General features: G+C 35.5%; 1 protein-coding gene and 1 pseudogene across 3 annotated transcripts in view; one reads left to right on the top strand and one right to left on the bottom strand.

The window, feature by feature from the left end:
• Positions 1-24,328, bottom strand: part of SPAST (spastin) — a 43,241-nt gene that overhangs the window by 11,906 nt on the left and 7,007 nt on the right. Inside the window, exons 2-12 of one of the 2 annotated variants that reach the window (XM_081157308.1) lie at positions 20,369-20,455; positions 17,811-17,894; positions 12,611-12,706; positions 7,094-7,281; positions 6,344-6,477; positions 5,751-5,844; positions 4,445-4,519; positions 3,372-3,443; positions 1,528-1,603; positions 1,197-1,288; positions 962-1,041 (exon numbers count right to left, since the gene is read on the bottom strand). In XM_081157308.1, the coding sequence (XP_081013434.1) occupies positions 962-1,041; positions 1,197-1,288; positions 1,528-1,603; positions 3,372-3,443; positions 4,445-4,519; positions 5,751-5,844; positions 6,344-6,477; positions 7,094-7,281; positions 12,611-12,706; positions 17,811-17,894; positions 20,369-20,455 (1,078 nt within the window). The remainder of the gene's footprint in view (positions 1-961; positions 1,042-1,196; positions 1,289-1,527; positions 1,604-3,371; positions 3,444-4,444; positions 4,520-5,750; positions 5,845-6,343; positions 6,478-7,093; positions 7,282-12,610; positions 12,707-17,810; positions 17,895-20,368; positions 20,456-24,328) is intronic. The other variant, XM_081157307.1, reaches the window with a different exon arrangement.
• LOC308565973 (ret finger protein-like 3 pseudogene) lies at positions 9,375-10,088 on the top strand (annotated as a pseudogene). The gene has a single exon. The product of its transcript is annotated as a ret finger protein-like 3 pseudogene (transcript).

Here is a 24,328-nt window from a genome sequence, read left to right as displayed (position 1 = left end):
AGAGATCAGGAAACCAATGAGAAGGAAAGCAAAGACCACCAGAGAAACAAAGGTTACAAAAATAGTAGCAGAAAGGAAATTAGACACTAACCCAGTAAGAAATAAGGACAACAAACGGGAAAATAGACAAAACTAAACAAAAAGACCTAAACGTTTAAAAGAATTGGAAAGGAAATTACAGATATGGAAGAGAAAAAGATGCAACATAATGCATAAATTGTGTATAGAAGAAAAAGCAGAAAAATGAACCAGGGGGAAAAATTAAAGGTAGTATTCAAAATAACTTTCCCAAAACAAAGGAGGTTGCAAACTATCAACTTAAACAAACATCAAATCCCAGGAAAAATAAACACAAATTAGTCAACATATTTTTCAAATAACTAGATTTCAATAGTTGGAAACTGTATCCAGTAAGAAGAGAAAAATTTAAGTTAATCCATGAATGTGAATAAAAGTAGGCTGCCTTCAGACTTTTACACTGCAACATCTAATCCTAAAAACAATGAGGCAATGCTATAGACCCCTCAGGAAAAGAAAGGAAGGCTCAATAATTTTATGCTGAGTCAAACTGTCCTCCCGGTAGGAAGGGGACATTTGTTCTAACACATGAGATCAAAGAACATGACATAGTTCCCATGAAACCTGCTTTTATCAGCTTCTCATGAGACCCAATAAAAGAGGGTAAGAATGAGTTTTGAAGTTTTAAGATAATTTAATCCAACCCAGAAGAAATAAGCAGTTTACTTAAAGCCATAAAATGAAGAGCAGTTTTCCTGATATCCTGCTGGCCCTGTCCTCAAAATCTTTAGTTGGTAACAAGAGGCCAGAGCATGAATATAAGGAGGAAAATAATGAATTTAGCTTTCAAACGGAGAGTGAAGGAAATAAGAAATATGTGAGATGAACACATGACTAAACAGATCTGTAATAAATGCGTGAGTTTCTACATATATCTTCTTACCTGAGAACAGCCTCATCAAGCTCTTGTGGCCTGTTAGTTGCACCCATTACAAGCACTCGGTCATCCCCAGCAGACTGCACCTATAAGCCAAGCAAATTTTTTTTCAGTACTTTCAAAGAAAGCAATAACAAAGAAAAACATAATAAAGATATCTGTATTTCTAATTTAGGTCATTTAATAGGAAAATATATACATTAAGTGTTACCACATTAAAAATATCATAATCAATACTTACACCATCAAATTCTATTAGAAATTCTGTTTTTAGACGCCTACTAGCATCGTGTTCTCCTTCTCTTCTTTCACACAATAGGCTATCAACTTCATCTAGAGGAAATACAAGGACAAGACTTGAATTAAAAGCCACGCTATATGAATTATCTGAGCTTAATCTAGTTTACTACTTATTAATACAGTGGGTCCTACTCAATTCATTAGATAGTCTTTAACTTTGTGCCTCTTAAAAACTTCTTCCTTTTGAATAACCTTTCCTATAATACCTCATATATTTGGAGAGGGAAATTTCACAAAGGTTCAACTAGCTTAATTGGTAAACATGTTCTTACCTATAAAAATTATAGAAGGTTGAAGCTCTCGAGCCACAGCAAAAAGAGCTCTCACCAACTTCTCTCCTTCTCCCACCTAAAACAAGGCATTTTGCATTATCACTTCATAAAATACAACATTATTCTAGCTTTTAAATTTTCATGACTGAAAGTCTAGAACCTAGGAATTTAATTTCCTTTCATTGCAATAACCAATGACTTGATTTAAGGAATTGGGAAGAGGGTACTGAAGTTTACTGAAATATCCCTTAAAATTTTATAAAATTGACCGTTTATTATTTAATACAGTCCAGTAAGTACCATAAAAAAATAAAATATATCTGTTTTGCATGACACTGCATTCCTAAGACTCGAGAATGAAATAGCTATTAGTCAATGGTAAAACTAGTGGGAAGAAAAACTACGAGGGGAGAGAAAGAGATGCTGTATGTATTCCTTTAGTCCTAGGTTGCAGGGTGTTTTTATAGAAGCAGGTAAATTAGAAAGTGCTCTACTGAACAAAACATGCTCTGTTAAGAACACCTTGAAAACTTATTCTCCCAATATCACTGTCAATAAATATCAAAATATTTCTAGGTAGTCCAGGAAGTCTAGGAGCACCCCTTGAGACATCATACTAAAACCACTCTAACCTGACTGAGCGTGGCTCAGCGGTTGAGCGTCAACCTAGGATCCAGGCAATCGGGGTTCGATTCCCGGTCAGGGCACATGCCCAGGTTGCGGGCTCGATCCCCAGTCGGAGACATGCAGGAGGCAGCTGATCAATGACTTTCTTAGCATTGATGTTTCTATCTCTCTCCCTCTCCTGTTCTCTCTCTGAAATCAATAATGATATATTTAAAATAAATAAACAAAGCCACTCTATGCACCAAACCATCTTATGAAAGGGTCATGAGGTTTGGGGTAATCTACTATAAAAACTCTTTATCTTCTAGATGGCACCTATTGTTTTTATTAAAAATTTCATTAAAAAAAGAAAGAAAAAATAACTGGCCCCAGATTTAGAATCATCAAAACAAATATTCTCAGAGTTGGAGGGAACTGCAAAATATCACCTCTATGACATCAACACTTTATACGTAAAGTAAGGCCTGAAGTGATACTTTCTTAAGACCTGCTCAGTATATAAAAGTTAGGCTGGAATCCCATTCTTCCAACTTCCAAGACAGTGTTTTCCATTATACTATGTGTATAATGTGGATAAACCTACATTAACAACAATTTTACTTATAAAATTTCATATAGGAAACAAAATGTAACCAGGAACAGAGGTACTGTTTTATAGTTACTTTTAATTACTTTACAAAATTGAGAAACCTGCCAATTTCTGATCATGGATTTCTAGCTTCCAAAACTTTAAGACAATAAATTTATGTTGTTTAAGCCAGCCAGTTTATGGTACTTTGTTATACAGCCCTAGCAAAGTAATTCAGTATTTGACAGCACAATTCTAATTTTAAAAGAACTTAACAAAATGAACATGACTTTCTACTCTGAAGAGTGATATTCCTTGTCTCTGAATGATATAAAACTCACAAATATTTTTGTGTAATGGTATTACCATTTACACTTAACACTAACATTTATTTTATTTATTTATTTATTTTTAAAAATATATCTTTATTGATTACAGAGAGAGGAAAGGAGAGGGAGAGATAGAAACATCAATGATGAGAGAGTCACTGATCAGCTAGCCCGCAACCCGGGCATGTGTCCTGACCGGGAATCGAACCCTGATCGCCTGGATCCTAGGTCGATGCTCAACCGCCAAGCCACGCCCGGCTGGGCAACACTAACATTTAGACAGTAACTTAAAACATTACTATACTGGAAAAAATACTTACATATTTTGAAGTTAAACTTGCAGCACTTATATTAAAGAAGGTTGCATTAGATTCTGCAGCTACTGCTTTAGCCTTTAAAAATCACAAAGGCAAATATTATATTAGTTCAATATCTTGCTTTAAAAAGATAAACACATTTGATCAACTTATGTACAAGGAAAGAATTTCTAAAAATGTAAGGCCAGTAAATGGCAATGTGTTTCCTTCTCAGTAATGAGAAAAAGATCTATGAAGAGCTGTGCTGCTTTCCACTCATGTTTTTTTCTAAGAGAGAATGGATAGGGAGAGGTTAAAAAAAAAAATGAAAACAGAGAGTATTATTCTCTTCCTATCTAGTTTTAGAAAGATAACCAGTTAGAGAAAAATAAACAATTAAGGAAAAAAGTTACTCTTTCCTGATTTACTTTTTCCCTCTAGAAGAGCTATCCAGGAAAAAGAGGTATACAGATCCTAGTAAAAACTTGGCAAAAGGATATTAGAAAAAACAATCTGTTGTATGTCAATTATACTTCAAAAGAAAAAAGAAAAAATATCTGTATCATGCTGATTATTTAAATAAAGCTGTTAAGATAATAAAAAAAATCAAGGGTTAGGAAGATAATATAAGGTAAGCTCTTCTAAGGTAAAAATTTTATTTTTTAATTTGGGAAAACAATAAAAATTACACTGTTAAATTTATCCCAAACTTATGACTGAAATTAACATATATGGTTTTCCATCTATTTTGTCATTGAAAACTAGTTTAAAAATTTAAGAAAAGTATATTATATCAAAAAGCAAGTCATAAATAATAGACTCAGGGACAATGGAAAGCTGTTTTTAAAAAAATTATTATCCCTAATATCTTACACCTTGCTGACTGACCACGAGTTTACAGGTGTTTCTATTCTGAATGTTGCTTACTGATCATGAGATAACTTGTGTCTGCACTTACATTAATTTAAGTATTTTAAACACCTTGCTGACCGGTCATGATGGAAAAGTAGCTGGCTGCATGGGCAAGTTCTGGCTCAAAATAGCCACCGGTCAGCAAGGTGTTTAATAGAACATTCGAATTTAAAAGGAATTCTTACCAGCATTGTTTTCCCATTTCCAGGTGGGCCAAAGAGTAATAATCCTCTGGCAGGAGCTCTAAGCCCTGTGAACAACTTAAAAATATACACACAATTATGATTCTGGAGACACTTTTTTCCAGACATTTTAAGAATTATTTGTCATCTAAAAAGCACCATTTTCAGTAGCATCCTCCAAAACGGCTGCCCAGAGCTCTAAAGAGAACACATAACCAATAAACTAGTATAATTACAAAAACCAGAAGAAAAAATAAAATATAACCAAATCCTCACTGATCAAAATGAAAGCAGAAAAAAAGCAGGGAGGGGAATGAAAGCAGAGCTGTTGAAGCAGCCCTATTACTGAACATAGGTATGCTTCTCTACTTCCTTTAGAAATCTCACCAAAATAATAGTGAGTAAAAAAAAGATAAAAATCTTCAAAACAGAAAGAACAGGAAGACAACATAGAACACAATAACTTTTTGTAGATGGAACATTGATAAATTGTGGTGAATTATTTAGCAGAGCTGAGAGAGCTAAAATCTAAGTGCCTGCTTGTGAAGGGACACCTAGATACAAGGAGCAAGCTAAAATGAACTTAAAAACCTGGAATAGCTCAGGAAGTGGAGGCATCAGGTACCAGAGAAAGCACCAGTAAGGCAGGCAGCCCAAAACAGATGAATAGTTTGTATGAAGAACTGAACCTATGATTCTGCGCCCATAACTCCACCACCAAGAGTACTTAGGCAAGTACTCCTCTTTCACAACCAAAGGAGGCAGAAGTTTTATTCTAGAGAAATTAAACCAGAGTCTCCAGACTTAGGGACATCGGGTGTGGCAGGAGACAAGGGTGAAGCACCAGACTGGTAACACTTTACTTAATAGTGAAGGTGTATGAACTTTTAAGTTGAACCATTTGAAGTGAGTGACCATTTGAAGTGAGTGATATTCAACTTTTAAAAAATACTCTTTAGTGGTTTTAGGTTTACAGAAAATTGAATGGAAAGTACAGAGAGTTCCCATATAACTCCTCACCTCCCATTTCCCCCAGTATGAACATACTGCATTTATGTGTGGTACATTTATTTTAACTGATGGACGAACACTGTTAAATCATTATTAACTAAAAGTCTATAATTTACGTTAGGGTTCACTGTCTCATGTAATCCACTATTACAGTATCATGCAGAATCATTTCACTGCCCTAAAAAAAATCTACCGTTACATGAATTAATTGTTCTAGCATAGCTTTAACATTTCTTTACTACTACTACAGATTTAGTAATAGATGATGTTATAGAAAAATGATAATATACAATCCTACCTCAGGTCTCAGAGAAGGAAGAATGACAATTTCTTGCAATGCTTGTTTTGCCAACTCTTGACCAGCTATATCATCAAATTTAACAGCTGTTCCACTAGGAAACAGAATTTCAGTTATCTCCACAACAGAAATATGTTTCAATTGTTATAAAATTAAGTCTAAGCTTATGAAACGTGGTCACTTTTATGTTAACTGTGAAACTATAGTTAAATCAGTAAATGATTTTCTATCTGTATAGTAATTAAAAACCATAATAAAAATTAAATAAGTATATTAGAAAAGGTATTATCTATTTCACTCATGATACATTTTATAAATAAAATTCAAAAATAAAAACTGTAGCCCAGCTGGTGTGGCTCAGCAGTTGAGCATGGACCTATGAGCCAGGAGATAGCGGTTCGATTCCTGGTCAGGCCACATGCCCAGGATTGGGGCTTGATCCCCAGCATGGGGTGTGCAGGAGGAAGCAGATCAATGACTCTTTCATTGACTTTTCTCTCTCCCTCTCCATTCCTCTCTCTGAAATCAATAAAAATATATTAAATAAATAAATAAAAACTGTAAAATAAAACACTTTAGATGGCAAAACTTACTTGTCCACAATTTCATTCATTATAAGGTTAGCAAGGTTGCTGTCCACGTTCCTAAAATTCTTCAAGTCTTTCTTTTTACGAGCAGCAGTTGTAGGGGTAGAAGGTTTATTCGTTCGATTTGTTTTTGGTGTACTCTTAAATGACACAAAAATTTAATGTGAAAATACAACCTTACATTTACACTTTTCACAAGTGAATGAACTTTAAAGTTCATAGAATTAAAGGTTTAAAAATAGGGAAAAATATAAAAATAAAAAAAATGTATATTTACTCTAAGGTAAAATGATATTCACTATAGAGCTACATTTGGCACGAAGTGGGTTCATAGAGGGTTTTATCCATAGAGATTTAGTTACTATAAGATAAAAATGCTCTATGACAATGCAGTCATATAATTTTGATCCCTGTTAGAATTGTAACAAAACTCTAAGTACGTCTAATGTTACAAAACATTTACATAGATAAAAGAATAACAAATTTAAAATGAACCACATAGCTTTATATAATACTGGATAAGCAAACACTATAAAATAAAAACTAATTAGGTCCAAAAGGAGGTGAAATAAGATATGCTTTTTAATAGCAAGTTCCCCTTATAGATTTAAAAAAAAAGAAAAATTATATTCAATTTTATGGAAACTTATCAGTTCTTTAAGGTATTATAAAATACTTGTAATAAACTAAAGCAAACATATCATGTTCAAATTTTTCTATTTGCAAAATCATAGTATTTAAATTGTCTCCAAATACCTTATGAGTGGCAGTTGCAGGACCAGGTCCCTGTCTCACTCCAGAAACCATGGATAAACCACTGCAACTCGGTGCTCTGTGATGGCCTGAAAGACCTGTGGATCCAGTTTTCATAACTGTCTTTGAACGAGGCAGTGAATTACTAGTGTGTGTTAAGGGATCTTTTCTTTTTGGAACTGCTCCACTTTCTATTAAGAAAATAATAAAATCATTGTAGTTAGAAAATTGTGGTTAAACATCATAAAATAACAAAGACCAGTACAAATTTGCAAAACTAAGCTAAATTTTTTTAACTTCAGCAATATTTGAAAATAAGAATTCAATCAGAATACATACTAGGGTGCTCATAGAGGCTGTAACTGGGTGGATGAGATTATGGTTATTTAGTTTTTTTCCCTTTCTTGATGTATATTTTAATTTTCTTATAAAGAATATGTATTTGCCTGGCTGGGTGTGACTCCTGGTTTGATTCCTGGTCAGGGCACATACCCAGATAGTGGGTTTGATCCCCAGTTGGGATCTGTATGGGAGACAACTGATCAATGTTTCTCTCTCACATCAATTTTTCTCTCTCACATTGATATGTCTCTCCCCCTTCCTCTCTCTAAAACAAAAAAAACCATATTTTTAAAAATGTATTTGTAGCCCAGCTGGGTGTCGCTCAGCAGCTGAGTGTCGACCTAGGATCCAGGAGATCTTGGTTCGATTCCTGGTCAGAGCACATGCCCGGGTTGTGGGCTCGATCCCCAGTCGGGGGCGTGCAGGAGGCAGCCGATCAATGACTCTCTCATCATTGATGTTTCTCTCTCTCTCTCTCGCCCTCTCTCTGAAATCAATAAAGATATATTTAAAAAAAAAAAAAGTATTTGTAATAAGAACTTTATTTGTGGGGCAGGAGGAGGATATGAAAAAGTTACCAAGCAAATAAAGTTGCCAAATAGTTAAAGAAAATATAGTCTGGGCATTAGGGATACGCTGTACAGAGGGAGAAAAGAGCACTGCATTACCTTGGGTCCAAACTTTTAAGACGACAAAATAGTAAGAAGGTCCACAATCTGTGCCCACCAAAAGAGTTCTTAAAAATAATCAATTTTTAATGGAAAGAGTATAAAGATGTGGTTTTTAGTAAGCCAACTATTTTATGTTCTATATTGTATATATGTAAATAAATATGTACAGAACACCTTCAATGAAGTCTTAAAAGATTACCTGACTTACCTACAGTTCTCTTCTAAATTAAAAAGAGGCTTTTAAATGTTCAAATCTCACTGCTTCCAAATAATATTTTTATATACAATGTTTACTCTGCAGACAAATGTTAAATCAGCAAATTCAGTAGCCTAGAGAAAAGACAAAAGCCTTATTTTTGCTTTTGTCATCAAATCCCTTAATATGGTTTAAGGAAACTCAAAAGAAGAAAGTTCAGAGTAGACTAAAGTGATCAAGAAGTTTGATTACGTTTATTTGCAGATGAGTGTAAAGTTCTGAACCACATATTCAAGGAACTAATGGATAGTGATTCTAAGGGTAGGAGCAGGAAGGCAACTGAGAAAAGGGAATGACAATAAGCAAAAGCAAAGATGTGAATAAAAGCAAGATCTGTCTAGGGTGAAGATAATCTTCATTTCCGAGGAACAAAAAGGAGACAGAATTTCTCCAGACAAAAATATATAGTCCTGAGACTACAAATGGATAGAAATTTCCACATGGAACTATGATAATGACAGCAGACTGGCTTTTCATAAATAAAGGTCAGTAGGCAGTATGTTCAAAATGCTGAAGAAAAAGAAGTGTTAACCTACATCAATTCTATATGGGTGACCTATCACATAAGAATGAGGGTATTTTCAGACATTAGAAAGACTGAGAGAGCTCAGTTGGTCAGAGCATCATCCCCATACGCCAGGGTTGTGAGTTTGATAGCTGGTCAGGGCACATACAAGAATCAACCAATGAATGCATAAATAAGTGAGACAACAAATCAATGTTTCTCTCTCCCTTTCCCTTCCTCTAAAAATCAAAATCAAAATCAAATTAAAAAAAAGACACAGTTTACTGTCTACAAAGCCACATTAAATGAACTACTAAAGGAGGTTTGGGGGTTTTTGTTGTTGTTGTTAAAAAGCAAATAATCAGAGAACTGAGTTATATGGGAAAACAGTCAGAGGCCAGAAGAGGACCTAGTGGAGGAGAGACAGTGGCCATGGCTGAATACTTTAAAGCAGCACGTAAATGTCCTGTCTGACTTATTTTGAAAACCCTGTGAACCTGAAATGTGGGTATGTCTGCTGCCCATGTACTGTGCTCCTGTTCCGTGGTTTCTCAGGACATCAGATCCAAAAACCAGCTGGGCAGATTGGTTTCAAAAGTCAAGGAGTTAGAGCTTCAGCTAAGAACTATTCTGCAGATGAACCCATGGATGCAGAAGTTCCACGTGGATATGACTTTGCATGTTGACACAGCCAACAAACTACATCATTTCTGAGGACTTGAGGAATGTTCCCTCTGGGTGCTTCAAAGAGAACTGGAGGGCTTGTGCTGAGAGATTCAACTATGCAATTTTTGTCCTGTGCTCTCCTCGGTTCACCTCTGGTCACCGTTACCGGGAGGACAAGCAAAGAATGGGACGTGGGTGTTTGCAAAGAATCTGTTCATTGACAAGGGGTAATTCTACTGTCTTCATAATTTGGCTTCTGGATCCTGGGTTCAAGGAACAGAGGTGTCTTCTCAGCACTGTGCCTTTGACTGTTCTCATCGTTAGCCCTGCTTATATTGAGTGGGGATTTTCTTGGATATGAATACGGGGACCATTTTTTATCACATTGGTGATGGATCCCATGTTTTTCCATCCCCTAAAATTTCTGCTATGGAGACACTGTGTCCATTTTTTGCTCCTGCAAATCCGATTAAGGATAATCAAGGCTTCCTGAGAATCTGTCCTGTGATGAATCCAGGGACTGCGGGTCTTCCAGCGATTCCTGGGCAAGGCAAATGAACCTCTGACTACAGAAATATTTACACGTATGGCACAAAAGTGTAGCAGAAAAATATGAATCATATTTTGTGTTCATGAATCATAAACACAAATTAATTATATTAGAAGTTTCTTTTCCAATATTAAGTATTATGGTCGTTTCCTCTGGGACTTATCTTGATGTGGGGAAAAAGTAAATAAACATAGAAAGGAGCAAAAAACTATAATACAAAATTAGAGAACAAGGAAAATCACAAAACTGTGGGTAGGGAAAAAAGGAAATATAATTAGAATATACTATTTGGTTTTGGGAAAACTATTTACTGTCTTAATAATGTTAAATATGATTTTTAAACAACTAAAAATAGCAACATATGTATATATCTGTATCTAAATCTATCTTATATCTATGGAGACAAAAGGTGGCATAAGAGAATTAAACCTCCTTCCACCTGAATAAGAAGTCGATACACACCAAAACCTGAGAGATTAGGAATAGCATTTAGGAAATACAATTTGATGAGTTTATAGGATGCCTATAACAGTGAAAGAGCCACTAAAATCAGGTTACAAAATGTTTCCACCAGAGCGAAAAGTCTTCTTGTATCCATTTGCACTCCATCCCTTGCTGTCCCTGGCCCTAGGCAATCTGCTTTCTGACAGAAGAGAAATCATCTGATTGAGTCATTTCTATTGACCGAGGTTCACCTGACTGAAACCTTCATTTGACATCTCCAATTTGCTGTTGAGGCAATCTAGCAAATTTTTATTTCAGCAGTTGTACTTTTCAACTTTAGAATTTCCATTATTTTTATTGTGTAGTTTATATTATCTACCGAGATTGCAGGTTTTTAACTGATGGTGTATTTTCTTTTACATCTTTGAATATATTTATAATTACTGTTTTGACACCTTGGTCTGCTAAATTCAACATGTGGGCCCAGTCAATAGTTCTAAAGGTCACACTTTCCTGTTTCTTTGTATGTCTAGTAATTTTGAGTAGAAAATTGGGCATTGTAGATAACACATTGAAGTAATAAATAGACTTTTCCTAAGAGAGATAAGTAGCTCATTCAAGTGAAACATCACAGAATGTTCCAGAAGTGGGTGCATTCACTAGTAATAAACACCAGTGCTGCATAGATTAGCTGCAAGTCAGTATTTTCGCCCAACCAGAAAACAGAATTAAAGAACAGATAACTTACTAGGGTTTTGATATATGATAGTTTTGTTATTTTAATGGGTCCCCAAAAGAGAAAGTTACTTTTTAAAAGTTTGTGCTTGGCAGAAAAATACAATGGGATCGTGCAAGTGGAAAGAAGTATAAGAGAATCAAGATAACAATGGGAAGGCATACAAGCTCTTCAAGGCTAGAAAATTTTTGCTGTTTATCCTGCATTATTAGGATCTCAAATTTATATTTTGGAAGCTTAACTATTTAATATGTGGTGCATTCTTAGATTTCTTTTTTTTCAAAAAGTTCCTTATGAAAATATCAGTGTTTCACTGCAGCACTAAGAGAAACAGGCAAAATATTTGTCTCTATACTTGAAATGGTATTTTAAATCAGGTACAGGAAGAAATGAGAAAAGGAATATAGCTACTGATGTGGAGCTCTGTACTGGAAAACCAAACCTAAGTAAGAAATCTAAGGGATAGCTGAAGCCACAGGGAAGGATTTCATTAATGACCAACTGTCTCTTTCATCCACAGAAATCCGCTTACACTAACTTCTCTCTTTTGAAATCTTAAAAGTTTTGTATTACATATGAATACAGAAGGCAGTGGTCTTATAGTCTGAACTAAGGGATTTTTTTGTTTGTTTTGCTACAATTTAAACAAAGCAATATTTACTTCAATAAAATTTAAGCCCTGGACATAAAACTAATGCTGAAGAAGTCACCAATAAAACTGGCCAAGATGTCAGAGAACCTAGGAAATTAAGATTCTTCCCACCCAAACAAAATAAAAAAAGGATTTAATGTTCTGTAAAAAGTTCATACCCAAAAGTTCACGGAAAACAAATTTAACCTATAATAAATAATAGTACTCTAATGTTTTCTCCTCACTTTGTGAATTTAGCTTCAAATTTTTTCTAACAGGTATTACATTCATGTATAGTATACATGAAAATTGATACATGATGAAAGCTGATATATACCCAAAAAAGAGAAAATTTCTCTTAAAAAATACCGTTTCATAAAAACCTCGTTTAGCTATCCATGAAACCCCCCCCACAAAAGCTGAAAATACAATAGAAACATAAGACTATTTTAAACTTAGAAAAGTGAACCTTCAAATTTTATAATTTCAAAAATCATAGGCTGTAAAATATGCAAATAAAGTATGTTGAGAATGGCTATACCTTGTTACATGGTCTTATACTATGAATGATAGGAATACTGTATTTTCAACATAGCTCTGTGCAAACAAAAACCAATCGAAACTATCATTATAAAACCAAGTCAACATTATCAGGTTAAGTGGGACTTTACTTTGCATGCAAGCTTTATTATTTCACACGTTAATTAACCTAAACCCACCTGACTGGAGATGTCCGTTGCGGCATGTCAAGTTAGTACTGTCATTATAGACGTCTGTTTGTGACTTGGAAAATTGCAAAACTGGTTGCAGCTTCTCTATGCAACAGAGGAGGGGTATGAAAGAACAAAATAAACAAAAAGAAAAAATATATAATGAAAAAGGTACACGTGAAAATGAAAAATGATTTAAGGTGTTACAAGGTTGTTACATGATGAAGCGTTTTACAGTTATATAACATCAATAACATCTCCTAAAAATATAATTAGTAAAAACTCAGACATTAAAATAGCAACAGAAGTTAACAAATGAATGGCTATGTTAAAAATATGCCTTATTCAGGTTTGGTAACTTAAGGCAGTTCCATATCACTGTTATCACCAGCAAATATTTTCTGAGTATCTAGTATGTCCAAGTCATTGTGTAGAAAGAGAAGCATAGAGATAAATAAATGAATATTGTCTGTACCATCATATGCTTATTAAATTGGCAACTTACAACACAAATATTTTTTTTTTTAAAGATTATATAGCACAGAAGAAATAGAACATTAAAAAGGCTTTACAGAAAAAGTGGGTTGTGAGTTGGCTAGGATTTGAAAAGATGAAAAGAGAGAACACTTCAGGAAAGAAGAACAGCACTTAAAATGACACAGAAGGAAACTATAAGGAGTGTCTAAAAAATGCCATATCAGGTACTTTAACATATGGCAAGCAAAAGATAAAGGCAATAAAGCAGAATGAAAGAAGCATGCTTCAAAACTGTGTGTACAGTACCCTACCATTTATTTGTGCACACTTGTATACAGTCGTCCCCCTTTATCTGCAGGGGATACGTTCCAAGACCCCCAGTGGATCCCTGAAACTATGGATAGTACCTAATCCTATATATACTATGGCTTTTCCTATACATACAAACCTATAATAAAGTTTAATTTATAAATTAAGCACAATAACAGATTAGCAACAATAACAAAATAGAACAATTAAAATATACTGTAATAAAAGTAATGTGAATGTGGTCTCTCTCTCTCTAATGACTGATCTGATAACTGTGATGGCTAAGTGACCAACAAGCAGGTAGCATATATAGTGTGGATACGCTAGACAAAGAGATGATTTACATCCTGGGTGGGGTAGAGTGAGAAGATGTGAAATTTCATCATGCTACTGAGAACAGAATGCAATTTAATTATACAATGTTTATTTCTGGAATTTTCCATTTAATATTTTTGGACAGCAACTGACTGCAGATAACTGAAACTTCAGAAAGTAAAACCATGAGTAAGAGGAGGACTAGTACTGTACACAAAGATTATCTTTAAAAAGGATCCAAAGAAACTGGTGACAGCAGCTGCCTCTGGTGATGGGAAAGGAGTAGCCAGGGCATAGTATGGGATGATTGCTTTTCATACATAAAACTTTAAAAATTTTGTGGGATGTGCCTATATCATCTATTTTTAAAATTAACCAAAAATTTTAAAGGATTATTTCACCCCTATCCCTACTTCAGATAACAACACATTTTCTCATCATCTAGGTCTCTAAGTCTACTTAGCACCTAAAGCCCAAGAAGGCAGCCGTCTGAAATTCCTTGCCACTCTACATCACTGCTGCGCTCTTTTCCCCCATTCAAGTCAATCCATACTGCTAGCTGACAAACACCCTGCTCCACCACTTACTCACTAGCATGAACTTGCTTTAGTTTAGCTTCAGTTTGCAGATGGTCTCAAGGATTAAAGAAAATAATATACATAACGTACCTACTCTATGCCTCATTCACAATAGAAGCTCAATTTTTACATTAATATTGTTGAAACATTCCAAGTTGTCATAACTGATTATTTTCTTTAATACTAGAAAGTCAATGAATACATGCAAAAATAAAGCACATATATACTAAGTCTCCTAAACTTCCATTTCTAAGGTCAGACAAGCAGGCGCCATGCTTGGTTTATGGTACACCACACACGCCTTTGGGACAGGTTAAATAGCAGCTACCCTTTTTGCACAAAGCACAAAGTACTGCACAGCTTTTGTATCCTAGAACCGGCTGATACAATATACCTTGGAGCTGGGATTTTTTTTGTTGTTGTTGTTAGTTAACAGGTAGGTCATCTGATTTTTCTCAATGATAATACTATTCAAATCACCATACTGAGAAAGAAACCATTTGTGTTGGCAAAAGATATGTATTAGAAAAAAAAAACTGACATGTCTTCTTTATCAATTAACACTCTCTTCAACGAAATGTAACAAAAATTCACATAAACATTCATTATTCAGAAAAAATAAATTAAATCCTTAGTTTTGATAATAACTAGGAATAAAAGCCATAGAACTTGTTTTTTTTAATGTATAGGGCTTAGTTTCATATGCAGGGAAACACACACATCCACAGTAGCAGTACACTATTAATGTGAGCCTGCTCCTATTTATTTTTGTTCAAGAGTACAAAGTTAGTTTCATGCTTCTTTTTAGAATGACTAAACATTATGTAATTAATAATTTAAAAAAACTGTCACCTTGCTTCTTGATCCTCTGACATGCAACCCCCATATAACCATCTACTTAAAAGGAAAATCTTGTGCTGGCTGGTGTGGCTCAGTTGACTGAGCACAGTCCTAGGCACCAAGAGGTCACAGGTTTGATTCCTGATCAGGGCACATGCCCAGGTTTCAGGCTTGATCCCCAGTAGGGAATGTGCAAGAGGCAGCCAACCGATGTTTCTCTCTCCCTTCCTCTCTCTCTAAAAATCAATAAAGACATATTTTTTAAAAAAGAGAGAGAAGATAGCGCTCTAAGGCTTCTCTTTGGCATATCCAAATTGCCAGCATCATTACACTTGCACTTTGGGGCCATTATTAAGTAAAATACTTGGTGCATGGGACCACACTCAACCAACTGAGCCACACCAGCCACGCTTAAACCGCTTCCTTTAAGTGAAAAGTGAGTACAGTTCAATACAATATTTTGAGAGACCACATTCACATGTGGTCACCACAAACTTTATCGTAAGTCTGTATGCATAGGAAAAAAACAGTATATATAGTATACATAGCATTCGGTACTATCTGCAGTTTCAGGAATCCACTGGGGATCTTGGAACATATTCCCTGTGGATAAAGAGGGACTACTATATATAACATATATGAACTCTTCCCAACTTTATCAGAAAGACCTCATCCTCTCAAATCAGCCTGTCTGGGGAACTCCCAGTATCATTCTCCTTCTAATTAGATACCTATTTGGCATCCCACTTCTGAAAAGTTCCATTTCTTAACCAGCACATAATACACAAATTTGCTCTACTGTGCACTTGTGCATAACTCTTTTTTACTGCTGTTAATATATATAATCCCAGACTATCTGAGTTCTGAGAAGACAGGAATATGTTGATGCATTCTATCCCACCCGCTACTTTTGAAAGTAACATCTTTCAGCCCTGGCCAGGTATCTCAGTTGGTTAGTGTCATCCCCATAAGGCCAAGGTTGCAGGTTCAATCTCCAGTCAGGGCACATATAAGAGGGCAACCAGTGAGTGCATTAATAAGTGGAACAACAAATAGATGTTTCTCTCTCTTTCTAAAATCAATAAATTAACAAAAAAAGTAATATATTTTACTAATGGGTACACAGCACTTTTGAGGATGACAAGAGACAACAACAACATCCAAAATACTAATTCTTGGCCCTGGCCAGGTAGCTCAGTTGGTTAGAGCTTGGCCCTGATTCACTCACTAAGGGTGCAGGTTTGATCTCCAAACAGGGCACATACAAGAAGCAAGCAATTGAATGCATAAATAAGTGGAACATCAAATCTTTCTCTCTTTCTCTCTTCCCCTCTCTAAAATTCAATAAATAAAAATGTTTTTAAAAATTAATTCTTTTAATGCCTAACTTTTACATCAATCAAGGCTCTATATCCAACTATCAACTTACAGGGCGGACAGTAGAACATATTAAAAGATACCATGAAGATCCACACAGCAAGTCATACTGTAGGAAACACCATGTGGCAAAGATCTGGTTCATTAACAAATAAACTCCAAGAAAAATAGATGGACTTTTATATTAAAATAGATACACTGTATGGGGTTTTTTTTTTATACTGTGTTGTGTGGCCTGAGGAGAGGGCTGGAGGGACAGACACCAATGTCCCTATTCTGAGTCCCTCTCCCACACCGCCCACAGACACCATGAATGGATCTTCTTGAGATCCTGACTTAAACAATTATAAAAAAGTAGTAAGGCCCAGCCAGGCGTGGCTCAGCGACTGGGCATCGACCTAGGATCCTGGAGATCATGGTTCGATTCCCCATGAGGGCACATGCCCGGGTTGTGGGCTTGATCCCCAGTTGGGGGAGTGCAGGAGGCAGCCGATCAATGACAACTCTCTTATCACTGATGTTTCTCTCTCCCTCCCCCTTCCTCTCTCTGAAATCAATAAAGATATATTTAAAAAAAAAAAAAGTAGTAAGGTTATTCAATTACGAGATACTGACTGGATATTATGTTATATATTATACTTGAATTATATTTAATCACTGGCCATTTTTGGTCCATTTTTTTTAATATTAAAGGAAATGACTAGCTACTTTTAGGTGTGACAGTGGTATTTCAGCGATTTTATTTTTAAAGCACCTTTATCTTTTAGAGATACAATATATAATGCCTATATATGAAAAGATGTGAGAATTTGTTTCAAAATAATATAAAGTTGGAGAAAGTGTGTAGGAATATAAACAGGGGCTGACAAACTTTTTCTTTAAAGAACCAGGTGTAAACATTTAAATATTTTTTAAAACTACATCTTAAAAGCCTTTGAGAGTCATATGATCTCTATATCAACTATTCAACTCTGTCACTGTAGCATGAAAGCAGCCATACAATATATAAAGAAACAAGAGTAGCTGTGTGCCAATTTATAAAAATGGGCAGTGAACTGGGGTTAGCGCATGGGCTGTGGTTTGCAAGCCCCTTGGTATAGATAAATCAAGACAGACTATGGATTGGTAATTATTAAAGCTAAGTGATGGATAATTATCAATATACTCTTCTATTTTGTATGTTAGAAATTTTCTGCAAGAAAAAAGCCTAGATCATATTTTCAAGATCATTGATCTATTTCCATCTACATTACAAGTTTCATTGAGCACACATTTCAGATACATCTCATTCCAATTATATAATTCATTGATACCTAGAAGTTGTAAACGGTCCTTGGCCATAACCAAATTAGTCATCATTTTAGCTTGAAGGCGTCTAGCTCTTTCACACTGTTCACCTGAAAAAGAACAGAAGAAGAAAAAAGAATTAAAATATCTATATTTCCCTATTAATAGTGCTTCAAGATAAAATATTACCCCAACTAATCTCATGGGAAGTCATAGTCTTTATTAAAAAATTAAGAAAATATTATTTTCAAGTAATTTCTTTAAAAAAAATAAGCTACCCGGCCGGGCGTGGCTCAGCGGTTGAGCGTCGACCTAGGATCTAGGAAATCGGGGTTCGATTCTCGGTCAGGGCACATGCCCAGGTTGCGGGCTCGATCCCCAGTCGAGGGCGTGCAGGAGGCAGCCGATCAATGACTCTCTCATCATTGATGTTTCTCTCTCTCCCTCTCCTTTCCTCTCTCTGAAATCAATAAAGATATATCTAAAAAATAAAAAATAAAATAAATAAAATAAAAATAAAAAAGCTACAGTTCCTTATGCTGGTTTCAGACCTACTGAGGGCAGTATTCCATGGATTTTCAGACATCCTTTTCCCATTTTAAAATCTTTGAAATTGGGATGTGTTTTACAACCTGTGCCAACTTATGACTGCTATCAGCCAGGCTGCAGTCATAACATAGTTTGTCACTGCCTGTGCATGTACCACTTTGGTAATAGATATTAACACTGCTGTCATAGCTATGTCTAAATAAGATAGGACAGCAAATTCAATAAGGTTTAAAATTCAAATTCTAAGTGATAAGAAGAGAATGTGTCAGTTTAACTGACATTGTTTTTTCTTTGTGGTAGAATTGAAAGCATTTTTGATTCAGAGAAATACTATTCTTATAACCAACTCATTTTCTTCAAACTCTTCTATGTAATTGATAAACAGCAAATATATTTTGTACATAATTCACTGTCATGCTCATAAACTCATAAGGTCTCCAAAGCCCAACCATCTATATTTACTTGTTCTATTCTGCTCTCTTTTACGCAGGATACCAGTAGCTAGTGAACCAGTCAAAATAAAAGGGGACAGAAAAAAACATGGCAAATATTGGATGCATTGTACTTATTGGAGATTAGCTGATATAAGTATCAGTCAGCCAGACAACAAACATCCACTGGGTGGATTGATCCACAAGACTGATTCTTAGCCTACATATTATTATTTTTGCTTCTAATTCTATTTTAGCTATGATAAACTGAAGTATTTCACCTATTTAATAGTGGTACCCATGTATTACACAATAGTCACAGTACAGTAGTACTTAAGAATTCAGGCTCTGAAGTCAGACTGCCTAGGTTCAAATCCTGACCCCACTATTTGCTAGTTATGAGGCCTTAGGCAAATTACTTAACTTCTTTGTACTTAAAATTATGCATCTGAAAAATAATGGTAACAGCAGCAGCATGAGTGTGTAGGGTTGTAGTGAAAATTAAGACATAATATAGCTCGGCTGGTGTGGCTCAGTGATTGAGCATCTAGCCTTGAGCCAAGAGGTCCCTGGTTCCATTACCCATCAGGGCACATGCCTGGGTTGTGGGCTCCATCCCCAGTAGGGGGCGTGCAGAAGGCAGCCAATCTATGTTTCTCTCATCAATGTTTCTCTCTATATATACCTCACCCTTCCTCTCTCTCTAAATTCAATTAAAAGCCCTAGCCAGTTTGGCTCAGTTTAGAGCATCGGCCCATGGACTGAAGGATCCCAGGTTCTATTCCAGCCAAGGGCATGTACCTCGGTTGCAGGCTCAATCCCCAGCCCTGGTGCACTCTCGAGCTGGAGGCAACCATGTGACTATCTCACATCGATGTTTCTCTCTTTCTCTCCCTCTCTCTCTCCCCCTCTCTCCCTCTCCCTCTCTCCTCCTCCCTCTCCCCCACTTCCACTCTCTCTGAAAAGCAATGGAAAAAATATCCTCAGTGAGGATTAAAACAGAATAAAATAAAATCAATGAGAAAAAAAAACCTTTTTAAAGAGATAATACATATGAAGCATATACAATGATGCTTAGGCACACAGTAAATGTACAATAAGTGTTATCTATATATTTCAAGATAATAGTAGACTCTTAATTTTTTATTTGAGGTGATAAGAAAGTAAAGATAATAAATAACTGCTTTGGTTTTAAAAAGCCAAGTATGAATCAAAGTAAGACATTTACAGCTCATATTCTAACAGGCAATCAGACAATACTCACAAGTGCAAAGGGGGGGTCTATGGATTAACCACTCCTCCCTGCCTCAACAATGAGGAAAGGACAGGTTTCAAAAATATGGCTGAACATAGGGTAAAACATCCAAGAAAGACCCAAGTAATATACTGGTTTTGCCTGACTGCTACAGGCAATCAATCAAGTTTGAGCATTTCTGGTTATACCTTCCTTTTTGGCATAAGTAGTAACACATTAACTGTAAAGTATACATTAATAATTACATTTTAAAAACTTTTAAATACTTTTGTTAAGACAAATGGATCTAAAATCAGGGCAATCATGTGAATATAATTTGGCTCCTAAACAAATGTAAATATAACCTTACCTTGTCCTGTAACTACAACAGCTATTCCTTTTTCTAGTTCTTCAATACCTTTCTTATACCATTCCACAGCTTGCTCCTTTTGTCCTGCTTTAAAGATAAATAATTATTTGTATATATTACAAGTATAAAGAATACACTAAACATCTCCCAAAGCCTGCTGTTATTAGGTGATACATGAAAAAGAGAGTTGTGATCAAATAAATTTGAGAACTATTACTACATGATTTCTTAGTATCATTAGCATCTTAACATATATGTGAATCTCCAAGAAGGGGACACAGACTTCAATGTTTCTCAAAATTTTAAGGCTGTGTGTTCTTTATTTATCATTTCATGGTATTGATGCTTATAACCACTGAAATGAAGTATAGAAGAATTTCATTTAGGGAGAACTTATTTTAAATAAAAGGTTTTTAAATATAAACATGATTTCAATACTATTGAGGAAGGGAAAAAAGCACTGTTTAATCTAATTGTATTACAATCTGATGTAATATAGTCATTGTTGGGTGCCTCCTTTCTAGAATTAGTTTTTATTTAGCAAATGATTTTGCATCATGAGAGCTGGTATATGAGATTACAGATGTGGCATTTAGTAACACACTTCTATTTTCTTTGCAACAAATGACTGGTTTACAACATTAATTCTTAATTCCAAGCAGAGCTTAAAAAGGATCTAAAAATTCAGCACAATCAAAATGTGTGTAGGATATTTCTGTAAACTGGTAACAATTACATGCAAATCTCACTGGGCTTTTTTTTTTGCATTTCTTTTTAAATTGTATTAATTGGGGTTACATTGGTTATTTAAATAGGTTTCAAGTGTACACTTCTATAATACTTCATCTGTACACTGTATTGTGTGTTCACCGCCCATAGCCTTGTCTCCTTCCATCACCACTTATTCCCCCTTTACCCTCTTCTACCTCTTCCACCTCTTCCACCCCCCTTCAATCTGGTAATCGCCATATTGATATCAGTCTGTGAGGGTTTTTGGTTTTTGTTTGCTTAATCTCTTCACCTATTTCACCCAGTTCTCCAGCTCCCAACCCCGACAGCTGTCAGTCTGTTCTCTGTATCTATGAGTCTATTTCTAATTTGTTTATTTTGTTCCTTAGAGTCCACATATAAGTGAAATCATATGGTATTTGTCTTTCTCTGACTGGCTTATTTCACATTCACTTAGCATAATACCATCCAGGTCCATCCATGCTATTGCAAAAGGTAAGATTTCCTTGCTTTTTTAGGGCTAAGTAGTATTCCATTGTGTAAATATGCTGCAGCTTTTTTACCCACTCATCTACTCATGGACACTTGGGCTGTTTCCAAGTGACACTTGGCTATTGTAAACAGTGCTGCAATGAGCATAGGGGTGAGTATATTCTTTCAAATCAGTGTTTTGGGTTTCTTCGGATATATTCCCAGAAGTGGAATCTCTGGGTCTTAAGGCAGTTCTGTTTTTAATTTTTTGAGAAAACTCCATGCTGCTTTCCACAGTGGGTACACCAATCTGCATTCCCACCAACAGTGAACAAGGATTCCTTTATTTTCACATCCTTGCCAACACTTATTGTTTGTTGATTTATTGATGATAACCACTCTGACAGGTGTGATATCTTGTTGTGGTTTTAATTTGTGTTTCTCTGATGATTAGGGACGTTGAGCATCTTTTCATATGTCAACTGGCCATCTGTATGGCCTCTTTGGAGAAGTGTCTATTCAAATCCTTTGCACGTTTAACTGGCATGTTTTTTTGGTGACAAGTTTTTATGAATTTTGGATATTAATCCCTTATCAGATGTATCATTGGCAAATACGTTCTCCCATTGAATGAATTGTCTTTTCATTTTGTTTTTTGTTTGTTTTTTCATGGGCGCCAGGACAAGCGATCACTAGGCTGCCCAGATACCAAAAAATTATGCTTCTAAAATTTCTTGTTGTCGATTCCACATGTAGAGCAATCAAGCTGTCTTACGTGTGTCAGTCACAACAGAAGCGCTTTTTGTTATCCTTCCATTTTGTTGGTTTCTTTTGCTGTGCAAAACCTTTGTAGTTTGATGTACTCCCATTTGTTTATTTTTTCTTTTGTTTCCCTTTCCTGGGGAGATATATCAGAAAAAATAGTGCTACAAGAAATGTCTGAGATTTTCTTGCCTATGTTTCCTTCTAGGATTTTTATGGTTTTGGGTCTTACATTTAAGTCTTTAATCCATTTTGAGTTTATTCTTGTGTATGGTGTAAGGGTCTAGTTTCATTTCTTTGGATATATCTGTCCAGTTTTCCCAAGACCATTTACTGAATAGACCGTCTTTACGCCATTGTATGTTTTTGCCTCCTTTGTCAAATATTGACCATAAAGGCGTGGGTTTACTTCTGGACTCTCTATTCTGTTCTGTTGATATATATGTCTGTTTTTATGCCAGCACCATGCTGTTTCAACTACTATGGCCTTGCAGTATAGTTTGATATCAGGTGGTGTGATACCTCCAACTTCGTTTTTCTTTCTCAAGGTTGCTGAGGCTATTTGGGGTCTTTTGTGGTTCCACATATGTTTTTGGAATATTTGTTCTAATTCTGTGAAATATGCCATTAGTATTTTGATAGGAATTGCACTAAATCTATACATTGCTTTGGGTGGGATGGACATTTTATTGATGCTAATTCTTCCTATCTAAGAACACAGTATATGCTTCATCTTATTTGCATCTTCTTCACTTTCTTTCTTCAGTGTCTTATAATATTCGGAGTACAGGTCTTTTACCTCCTTGGTTAAATTTATTCCTAGATACCTTATTTTTTTTCCTTACAATTGTAAATGGGATTGTTTTCTTAATTTCTCTGACAGTTGATTATTGGTGTACAAAACTGCCACCTATGCCCTAACTGGTTTAGCTCAGTGGTTAGAGTGTCGGCCCTCAAACTGAAGGGTCTCGGGCTTGATTCCAATCACGGGCATGTACCTGGGTTGCAGGTTCGATCCCCACCTCCCCTCGCAGGGCGAGTGTGGGAGGTAAACAATTGATGTGTCTCTCTCACATCATTGTTTCTTCTCTCTCTCTCCCCTCCCCTCCTCACTTCCAATCTCTCTAAAGATCAATGGAAAAAATATCCTCACTCTTTGGGTGAGGATTAAAAAAAATATATATATATATATACACATATATATAGATATAGTGTTCAGCACTGGCCAGTGTGGCTCAGTTGGTTGAGCACTTGTCCCATGGGCCAAGAGCTCACCGGAATGGCTCGATTCCCGGTCATGGCACCGGGTTTCGGGCTCAGGGGAGTATAGGAGGCAGTCAATTGATGTTTCTCTCTCTCCCCCTCCCTTCCTGCCTCTCTAAAATCAATAAGAAACATATTTTTAAAAAATAGTGGCCAAAAGATTGAAACATATACTTTACCAAAGAAGAAACATAAATGACAAATAAGTACAAGAAAAGATGTGCTCATTAGTTAGCGAACTACAAATTAAAACCACAAGGTACCACTGTTCACCTAATCTAAAATGCAAAATAAGTTACAAGCTAAAGTATAAATGAACCTCTCATATGTTTCCAGGTATGAATACAAAGTGGTACTGCCACGATGGAAAAGAATTTGCTAGTTTCTTATGACATTAACATATATTTACCACATCACCCAGCAATTCCTTCTTCTAGGTGTTAACCCAAAGAAATGAAAAGATCAAAGACCTGTATGTGAATATTCATAACAGCTTTATTTATGAGAACTAAAAATTGGAAACAACCCAGATGTCTATCACTTAGTGAATGAATTAAACTGTGGTACATCAGTACATAGAATACTACTCAGCAATATAAAGGAACAAACTACAGATACATGTAGCAACATGGATCAATCTAAAAAACATGCTAAGTGAAAGAAGCTAGACGCATAAGGCTACATACTGTATGATTCCATTTATATGTCACTTGGTGAAGACAAAACTATAGAGAC

The sequence above is a fragment of the Miniopterus schreibersii genome (genome assembly GCF_964146895.1).
Source record: "Miniopterus schreibersii genome assembly, chromosome: 13".
Lineage (NCBI taxonomy): Eukaryota > Metazoa > Chordata > Mammalia > Chiroptera > Miniopteridae > Miniopterus > Miniopterus schreibersii.
Note: the sequence above shows the minus strand (reverse complement) of the source record. Positions and strands in the feature narration are given on the sequence as shown.